This window comes from Etheostoma spectabile, chromosome 10, assembly GCF_008692095.1.
Source record: "Etheostoma spectabile isolate EspeVRDwgs_2016 chromosome 10, UIUC_Espe_1.0, whole genome shotgun sequence".
Classification (NCBI taxonomy): Eukaryota; Metazoa; Chordata; class Actinopteri; order Perciformes; family Percidae; genus Etheostoma; species Etheostoma spectabile.
In genome coordinates this window covers 19506737-19517247 of record NC_045742.1, presented here as the reverse complement: position 1 = coordinate 19517247, position 10511 = coordinate 19506737, and the positions used below count along the sequence as shown (strand labels likewise).

Sequence of the window (10511 nt, the reverse complement as noted above, 5' to 3'; positions counted from 1 at the left end):
CTCTCCTCTCCTCTCCTCTCCTCTCTCCAGATCCTGATCATCCTCTCCTTTCCACTCTCCAGATCCTGATCCTGATCCTATCTGCCTCTACTTGTCCATTGAGTTGGTAAAGATTGGTCACATCTTCTTCATCACTAATGACATTGATCTGCACAATGAAGGGACGGACAGCCATGTGCAGTGTAAGGCCCTGAACAGCAAGGAGGACCTGGGACAGATTGAATACATCTTTTCAGACAAGACTGGCTTTACTGGGTTTACTTACTTCCTATTGGCTCCCAGACACATATATCTCTGTTCAGCCCCAATCTTTACTTAGTTGTTTTCCGCATCCCAAAGTGAATGGGTGTCTGAGTGACCTCAATCTGTGACCGGGACACCAATTGACAACCTGCACTTATGGTAAATTATCACATTTGCCTGTGTTGTTCTTCCCTGTTCATGTGTTTGGTGAGTGCCGTATCATGCAGTTTCTACAGTAAACTCACCTGAACTGGATTATTGTTGTTGTGGCATAGCTTTACCCACACACCTCAATGACTAACGAATGATAGGCCTACTGCAGTAAAGATCACAACACTACTTTGGTACTACTTACTACTACTTTAAAGTCCTGGTTAAGGGCTCGGCACTTAAACGTGACTCGACCTGACATATAGTACATACAATATACAGTTCATACTGTATGTATCAACATGTTTTTTGGGGATTTGCAGCCATCAGCCTAGCTGTCCTCGATGTACCAGAGTCAGAGGACGAGATCATCTTCAACCAGCAGCCACGACCTTCATAGACTGGATGGTCCCTAGATACTAAGGACTCAAACCCTGAAGATGAGCACCATCACCATGACAACCGACGCGAGAGTAAGGTCACAGGAAATGCCCAGAGCGATGTGGCCTTCAGCAGTCTGCTGGTAAGATGATCGCTCAGTCAGTAAGAAAAGGCACATAATTCAGAGGGTTGGGTTGTGAGTTTTGGCTGTCTCAATAGAGTAATGCAGATTCACAGGAAACCACCAAGGGGAAATGGTCATCAGCATATTTGCTCATGTAGGAGATGTAGTTGTCAGGTAGTTGACTCAAACGGGCCTACAAATTAAACTCATTCTTCTTGATTAACAAGTGTATTTACAGTTATAATCAGTACCACAAATAACAGGCTCAGAACAGGACAGTGCATTTATGTTGTTTAAACTGGCCCACTATGATCAAACCCAGCTTAGGGAACTGGGATGGCTACTGAGACATCTTGTCCTGCCACTTTGCACTAATGTACTGTAAAAGACATTTAATATATGTCCTCACTGAGTTATTAATTATACATGATTGAGAATGCATGTATTGTGAATGAAAGTGTAACTTTGTCTATCCATCTATTTATTAAAGTTATCATGGTATTGTCAGTCTATCACATGGCTGATAATGTCTCTTGTTTTAAGATCTTGTTCTTGTGATGTTTGATGTGAAGCAACAGACTGTAGCACTGTGCCCCAGACCAAATTTCCTCACTGGGACAACACAGTTTATTCCATTCTAAGATTATCATGATAAAAAAGTAAGGGTGTCAACTTGATGGATTCAGTTTAGGTCATTATTAAAGGAGTATACCAAATTAATATACAATAATACTGAAGCTAAAGTATTGTCTGCTTCTTTTCATTTTATTTGCTGCATAATTGGGTAATTATCTATAAATGTATATGTCATACATGTTACTAAGATATAGAAATGTGAACTAAATGTGTCTAAATACACACTCAAAAGACCTTAAAGTGTCATTTGTTAAGACAAATCTCACCCATCCTTGTGTCAAAAGGCCTCATGGTCCCAGTCTCCGCTGCAGATGGTCAAGCTGCGGTGTCAGTGATAAACACATCCATTTTGGCTCAAAGTTGCCCCTGTGTCTGTGAGGGGACATATGGTCATGCTGTTCACCATTTGGCACAGACCACTAATGTCACATAAACTGTAAACGTGCACCATAGATTAGTCATCGTCAGTTTGATATACAGTAGCTTTGTGTCTATTTTTGTCCACAGGGCAAAGAGCAGAAGCCTGGAGACAGAGGCTGAGACAGAAAAGGTACTGTGTTTTTTTTCCAGCAAGGCAGCACAGGGCTGGTCATTGCTTCCCCATGCTGTGTCACTCCAACAGAGCTTAATGTTTGTATGAATGAAAACTTCCTCCCTTCCTTCTGTCCCTTTGTCCTTCCTGTAATCTTTTTTGTACATGAGCAAACAAAACATGGATGAAAATGTTAAAACCTAAAAACTTTCCAATCCTCTCATGTCAAAACAGTGAAAGGTAAGTGCAAGCATGAAACAGTTTATCAGCATGAGCTTTTAATTAAAAAAAAAAACTGATTAACTTTTACTCCAACAGGAAGCTGAGGTGATTCCAGACAGGAAGTTGCTTCAGCAGATTAGCAGGGCAGAGAGCCGCAGCAGCCGGAACATAGATCCGTGCCTTGACTTTTTTCTGGCTCTCGCCATTTGCAACACTGTGGTGGTTTCTATGGCAACAGCTCGGAGACAGAGTGTGAGCGCTCCGTTTACTGCCACTGTGGATGGGAAGTAGAGATGGAGGGCTCAGGCAGGAGAGGAAAGATGGATGAGTGATTTGTTCTCTTGAAAATCCCAGTATCCCGGTATGCTTTTAAAACATCCATTTATTGTCTCATTCATTATTTGATATAGAAACCAGGTGTCCAGACATTTGACTGCAGTACTGCCGCAACATCTTCATAATTGAATTACAAGCACACACAACAATCAACTTTAAAGTCTTCTTATTAACCTCAAAGACTTAGTTTAATTTTGAAAGTTCTCTTCAATTGTTTAGCTGTAAGTTTCTGTTCTTTTATCGGTGGTCAGTACTGATGTTCCTTCATCTTTAAAGCCCCAGTTGCAACGATTCTGAGTCCTCACTAAATTAGCCACATAGTAAACGGAGATTTGCAAGGGCAATCAGGGTTACTTTTATTAATTTTAGTACTCTCTGCTCTTGACTGTGATGTTCAGGTCTGGCAGATGGGAGAAATATGTGGATTTTCCCTTGAGTTTGTAGTAAAATATGAAAGCACAAAAAGAAACAGATTGGAAATGGATGACAAGGAGTGTTTTTGTGTTCTCACCATATGGGTGTTTGAACAACATCTGCGAAATAAAAACTAAGAACAGAAATTTCTTTTACTTTTTCAGGTGAGTGGGTTTTCACGATCCGATCAGACAAGCAACCCATCGGACACTTTGTCCAGCCTGACAAAAAAGTCTGTCTCTCTTTGCCAAATTTTAACTTCCTGGCAGCACAAGCCCAAGAAAAATTGCACCAATAAACTCCATACATACATGTTCGCTCCACGCTCCATCCCAGTGCGACAAGTCTGCAATGACCCCAAATAATCTGAGCTATGAGGCAGAGAGTCCAGATTAGTCTGCCCTGGTGTATGCATTCAAGGTATATGGCTGCTGGCCCACAACCCTGACAGTGTGACAGTGAGGCTCCCGTCTGGGGGGGACCTGGTGTTTGAGGTGTTGGACACCTTGACCTTTGACTCCAACAGGAAGCAAATGTCTCTTTTGGTGCGACATCCAATTACCAAAGAGTATGTGTTGTAAAATAAAGGTGTAGACTACGCCATCATGGAGCTCCTCGGTATACCGTACACAAGTACGTGCAGGTGAAAGTACATTTACACACATCATTGCCCTTTTTATTTAATTGATTTACTAGTCAACAGTGAGATACCCTGGGACATTTCATAATTCAATATTAGACCATTTAAATAGATCAGTGTCGTATTATTTTCAGAACATCTGAGTGGGAAGCAGAAGAACACAGCAGCAGATACTCAGCATCAGCTTGACTGCTATGCTAAAGAAGGGCTACGGACATTTTGCTTTACAAAGGAGGTGCACAATAAGATATGTAAGGATTTACCAGCATCAATTTCTGAAATAGAGGAGCTCTGTTTCATGTTTTTTCTGCGTGTGCTGCAGGTTGTGAGTGACAAGGCGTATGAAAGCTGGTCGGTCAACAGGCAGAGAGCTCTGTCAGCTACAGACAACAGAGAGGAGCTTGTTATGGACACTGATGAGCAGCTAGAGACAGACATCTCCCTGCTAGGTAACATATAATACATACATGCATATCAGCCCAACACACACCATTCATTGTGTATCTGTGTGATAAGCTCTGTGTTGGAATCATGCCTTATTTTTGGATATGTATTCTTATGCAGGGGCGACGGGCATTGAGGAACACCTGCAGGAGAATGTCCCAGAAACCATCATGGCACTGCGGGAGACAGGGATCCAGGTGTGGGGGGTGACTGGTGACAAGACCGAGACAGCTGTCAACATTGGCTATGCCTGCAGGCTACTGGAAGAGGAAGACCTGGTGATTAACATGAGCTGCGGAAACAAGGTGAGGAGGCCACTGTCTCACGGAAGGTTGGCTGCTTGACTCAGAGCTTTTTTGCTTTATCGCTTATGTGAAATGATAAATGGTGGCACATCTCTGATTCATTTCTTACACCACAATTAGAATTTGTGTTGGTAAATCAAACATGCAATGAAAATGTTGATGTACTTAAAGTGACATGTTGGAAAATAAGACAGCTTAGCTTAGCATAAAGACTGGAAAACTGCTTAGCTAAGTTAAGCATTAATTTGTTTCTTACTGTGATAGATTCACAATCTTGCTTGGTTGGTGTCAAGTGAAGAAACATTACACAGACAAACGGGGATGTTGAAATAAAATTGTATTTCCCAAAATAGGCAATGATAGTGTAACAGTGTTACAACCCTTGCTTGAAAACAACACAATTGATTGACAACATTGATTTGAAGTTTCAAATGAATGAATGAAAAGAAGAAAAAAAAGTAAAGACCTAGAGCATCAGGAGCTAATAGCCATAACAAACTGTTATTTTACATAATTCATGATTATCATATGCAGCTTGTTTCCAAGGGCAGCATTGCCTTTTGTCGATGGTCATTCAAGACAAGTCGTGTGTTTTTCAAGAAGAAAGTTTTACCTGTGTGCTTTCTCCCTCCAATTTAAATGGCCAAACCTTTTTGAACCACTTTAACATTTTAACTAAAGGTCAGACCCTTACATTTTCATCAGAGAAAGTGTCAGGTGTGGGTACTGCTTCTCTGAGGTCATTAAAGATCTAGTAGCACGTGAATGAGCCCTTCATAACAACCTGAGCATGTCTGATCATCCCCGGCCTCAACTAGACCAAAATTACCCGTCGGCTTTAACGGATACATGGGGAGCATTCTGGAACAATGGGACTGTCTTGCACCTCTCAGATGGGACTAGTCATAGATGATGAATGTGAGATAGCCACAATACAATATCTACTGCTTTCATATCTAATTACCAGTCTAATATTCAACCCTCAGGGGAAATACCCCTTTGCTCATATTGGTAATGAACTTCTCTTTTTTTTTTTACCACTGTAACTTGATGACTACCTGAGGGATGCATTCCCACAATCACCCTACCACACCTAATGGAATTTAACCAGCATTGGATAGATGATATAAAAACAGGATGACCCAATTTATTTTCATCTTGTTGCTTTTCCTTTTGGCAAAGAGGCTGGAGTTATTTACAGACAACAATGATGAGTCTGATGGGACCAGAGCCTCGTAATTGCTTATAGTCAGACATGAACATGACTCAACAACAGAGTGATGTTTCTTTTACCGACTCTACCATAATCTGTACTCTGTAATGTAGCACAGAGGCATGGTCTTGCCTTTAATGGTGTGCCTTGTGAAATTGTGCATTGTGTCTTTTGTTTGGATTATAGAGATGTCACGTCCAAGTTTCAACTTATCCACTTTAATTTTGTGTTTTTATATGTTTTTTATTATATGCTTTAATTGTATAGGAACGTGATCATCACAGAACAAGGAAAGACAAAAAATGTGTGTGTTTTCAGGAACACAAAACAAAATGTAATACATCCTTTAAGTGCAAGTGTGTACCAAGAGAATGTACTTGACCATGGCAGTGTAGTTGACACAGTGGAGGTTTCAGGTGGGCACCCTCCCTTGATGGGTGATCCAAGGGACACATCATCAGTAGTACAACTCAGTCTTCATTGGAGTTTTCGGACATTATACCTAGACATCCTCGTCTGAGGGGTGATCAAGTCCCCGCAGTGTATCCCCCCCCAATCACGCAATCAAGCTAGAGCCCAGCAGGAGTCCTGTCTCTTTGTCCACTGGCTGCTTCTTTCAGTCGCCTCAGACAAGGCTTTGGTGGCTTGGCACAAGCTCTGGCCTCTGATTCCCAGGTCTCTATGCAGTTTGGTGGTAGACACTGCCACAAACCCCCTACATCGCACCTCCACTGGATGGACTTCAGTTTTCCATCCGTGATACTGTGTTTTAGCAGCTAGCTCAGCATAGCGTAGTTGTTTTGCTCGTATGACTCATCCACAGAGTCCTACCAGGGTAAAGTGAGTTCAATGATGAAGACCTTGTCAGGCATGAGTGTGGTGATTGCAATTTCGGGAGGAAAAATGAGATGCTGACCAACATCCACTAGCATCTTCCAGTCACAGGCCCCTCGAAGCTGACCATGCTCCAGAGAAGTGATTCTGCATCTGGCTGCCTTTGCCCCACGACAAAATTGATCTGCAGTGGATTGGGTGCTTATGGTGGCAAGGAGTTGGAAGCAGTCCCTTTGTTTTCCAGGGTGGCTGCGAGGATTTTAAGGATGCCAGGTGTCCTTGGATAAGGCTGACTCTACACCCGGTCAGTGTGTGCTTGAAAGAACCTGGCCTGGAGCAGAGGGCACATCCTGGATCCTTACCCAACCACTAATGGAGATTGCAAGGTGTTGGAAGAACATCATGTGTAGCACTGATGATGAAGCTGATTTGCTTTGCTTCCATGCTCCATGACTCCTTCCAGCTGATTTTCCTTCTTTCCACACTCTCCCAACGTGTCCACCGTCCCTGTTTACCAAGGAAAATTGTCTTGGCCCACCTTGCGGCTTCTTCCTGCCGGTGTATTTCCTCCACTAACAATTTCCTCCGTTCTGGTGCCGTGGCTGTATTCCAGGCTGGTAGCCTAAGTGTTAGCCCAAAGCCTCCCCTTCCCTTTTGGACATGCCCCAGTATGTCCGCAAGTCTGAGAGCAGTTGCTGCCTCCTCCACCGCACTGACTGGTCTCAATTTGAGGCCAACCACCAAGGTTGGTGCAATGTTACTAACGGTTGCATCACATGATTCAATCAGTGTCATCGGGAGTCTTGTTTTGGACACTTGAATTCCTCTATTCTAAACCAATATGACAGAATTTCACACGATCAACCATACAAACCTGGAGGACATTATTCAACATCTGAAAACCTCGACCTGTTGCCTTGATATTCTACCAACGGGACTTTTCAAAAATGTTTCCAATTGTTTGACTTCTGATCTTCTACGAGTGTGAACACATCTCTTCTTTCAGGTATCTTTCCACAGGCCCTGAAAACTGCAGTAATCAAGCCACTTTTAAAAAAGAACAACCTAGACAAGTCACTAATGAGCAACTATAGGCCAATATCAAACCTTCCGTTTAAGTAAAATCATTGAAAAAGTAGTTTTCACACACTCAACCATTTCTTGTCACTAAGCAACAGTTTTGATACCTTTCAGTCGGGTTTCCGACCACACCACAGCACTGAAACGGCTCTTGTCAAAGTCTTTAATGACATCCACCTTAACACAGATAATGGCAAAATTTCAATCTTAGTATTACTTGATCTCAGTGCTGCATTTGACACGGTCGACCATGACATATTACTAAACCGATTGGAAAACTGGGTAGGACTTTCTGGCTCAGTACTAAACTGGTTTGAATCCTACCTAAAGAATAGGGATTACTTTGTGTCAATAGGTAATTATGCATCTGAGCGTACAAATATGACGTGCGGAGTTCCGCAAGGCTCCATTCTGGGGCTCTTCTGTTAACATCTACATGCTTCCACTGGCTCAGATTATGGAAGAAAACAAAATAAGTTACCATAGTTATGCGGATGACACCAAAATTACATAACCTTATCGCCAGGGGACTATAGCAAATACAAAAACGACTAACTGCATCAAACAAATTAACAACTGGATGTGCCAGAACTTCTGAAATTAAATGAAGGAAAAACTGAGGTAGTTGTTTTTGGGAAAAAAGAGGAACGATTAAAAGTTCTGCGTCAGCTTCAAACAACAATGTTAAAAACAACAGACAAAGCCAGAAATCTGGTGTAGTCATGGACTCAGACCTGAACTAACAGCCACATTAAGACAATACAAAGTCAGCCTACTATCACCTAAAGAACATATCAAGGGTAAAGGACTATGTGTCAACAGGACTTGGAAAAACTGGTCCATGCTTTCTCTTCAGTAGACTTGACTACTGTAAAGGGGTCTTTACAGGTCTCCCTAAAAAATCAATCAGACAGCTGCAGCTGATTCGAACGCTGCTGCTCGAGTCCTCACTAAGACCCGAGACTGGATCACATCACTCCAGTTTGAAGTCCTTACATGGCTCCTGTGTCTCAAAGAATTGATTTCAAAGTACTCTTGCTAGTTTATAAATCCCTTAACGGTTTAGGTCCAAAATACATTTCTGATCTGCTACTACACTATGACCCCCCCAGACCTCTCAGGTCATTGGGACAGGTCTACTTCTGTCCCCAGAATCAGAACTAAACAGGGTGAAGCAGCTTTCAGTTTCTATGCTCCTCATATCTGGAATAAACTCCAGAAACCTGTAGATCCGTGCTACTCTCAGTTCTTTTAAATCAAGGCTGAAGACCTTCCTTTTGATGCTCCTTCTTAAATTAATGCTCATTTCTTTCTTATGCTGCACTGTAACTTTTATTCTTGTGTTTATGTGTCCTAATGTTTTTATTTTGTTTTTAACTGTTATTCATGTGTCTCTATGATTTTTAATGCTTATGATTTTAACTGTTTGTACTTGTGTTTTATCTGTTTTAATGATTTTGTGTAAGACTTTGAAATTTGCCCTGTTGCTGAAATGTGCTATACAAATAAAGCTGCCTTGCCTTGCCTTGCCTCTGTGAGACTGGCAAGGGGCAGTTTGAGGCTGCATTCTCTGTAGACGCCTATGGTGGTAAGGCATTGAGGTACTCCAATCCATTTCTTGATGTAGCCTGTGATTCCTCTTTCCAACTTCTCCGCTGTTGAGATTGGGACCTTAAAAATGGTAAGGGGCCAAAGCACTTGGAGAAGAAGGCTACTAAAGATGACATCTTCAAATAATTTATTTTGAAGAAAGAAAAGCAGGACAACTTCACATTTGAGATGCTGGAACTTGAAAATTTCTTAATTGGTTATCAAAATAGTTGCCGATTGTTTTTTCACAACTGAGTGTTTTAGCTCTCTTTTGTAATGCTTCATAAAAAGTAAAACAACATCAGATCAGCAAAATAAGCAGATGTCCAGTCTGCGTGCACATCCGTGTTGGACTGCAAACTGGAAGAGATGAGGAGGTACAGCAAAGACCCTCGTAATGTGGACACAACCCAGAACATCTCACTGTTAATGGACGGGTGAACCCGGACCCTGGCTCTGTCATCAGACCTGCAGAAACACTTCGTGGACCTGGCGAAGCGCTGCTGCACCGTGCTCTGCTGTGGAGTCACGCCCTCACAGAAGAGCAGAGTGGTGAAGGTGGTGAGGGAGAAACTCAACGTCATGACCCTTGCTGTTGGTAAGAAGCTTTTCTTGAGCTACTCACGTAATTCCAAACACATTTATCTGGGACTTTTAATCTGACTTCTATGAACCACAGAAGAAAGCTGTAGAAATATTTTTCTAATGTAGATGTGTTATTTCAGTATTAAAGATGTATTCCTTTCCCCATGTATAGACTTGGGGAAGGATTTTGTGTTTCTCATCCTACAGTTCAGAATAAGTTGCATCAAACAGGCCAAAGGAATGGTTAGATCATTGGCCACATTTTTATGTAAAACAGAACTGTGTGTGTGTGTGTGTGTGTGTGTGGCTATAGGTATGTGGGCCTCTGTGTGAACTATACACTGTTGTTAACATGTACAGTACGTATCCAAGGATGTCAGGTTTTTCTTCCTTTTAAGCATGTATGAGTGTTTGAGCATGCAGAGAGTGTGCGTGTGAGGGCTGAAGGATTCTTTGTCAAACTTAAGTCTGATGAAAGAAGATGCAGGAATTAATAAATTTGAGAGGCCTTTGGGCCTTATTTTAAAACAATTCCTTACAATAAATACAGTAAACAATAGAAACAAAACCAACGTGTGGAAGAAATCTGGTGTTGCAATTTATTGTATGAGCTTATTACCACTCTAAATGTTACTTAGATTTCACTTTTAATTTAATTTAATTTAACTTAATTTTAATTTAATTTTAATTTTAATTTTAATCTTTTTATTGATCCCCTATGGGGAAATTACAATTTACACTCTGTGTCCACACTTAATTAGTTTACACACAGTCCTGAACTA

General features: G+C 41.6%; 1 protein-coding gene and 1 long non-coding RNA gene across 2 annotated transcripts in view; both read left to right on the top strand.

Moving 5' to 3' along the window:
• Positions 1-10511, top strand: part of atp10b (ATPase phospholipid transporting 10B) — a 21541-nt gene that overhangs the window by 7463 nt on the left and 3567 nt on the right. Inside the window, 6 exon segments of the mRNA XM_032528660.1 lie at positions 63-255; positions 2527-2594; positions 3813-3913; positions 4001-4127; positions 4243-4427; positions 9475-9742. Coding sequence (XP_032384551.1) covers positions 63-255; positions 2527-2594; positions 3813-3913; positions 4001-4127; positions 4243-4427; positions 9475-9742 — 942 coding nt within the window.
• On the top strand, positions 722-3326 carry LOC116697241 (uncharacterized). Its single transcript, XR_004333972.1, has 3 exons — positions 722-916; positions 2385-2540; positions 3203-3326. It is a non-coding gene; the product is annotated as an uncharacterized LOC116697241 (long non-coding RNA).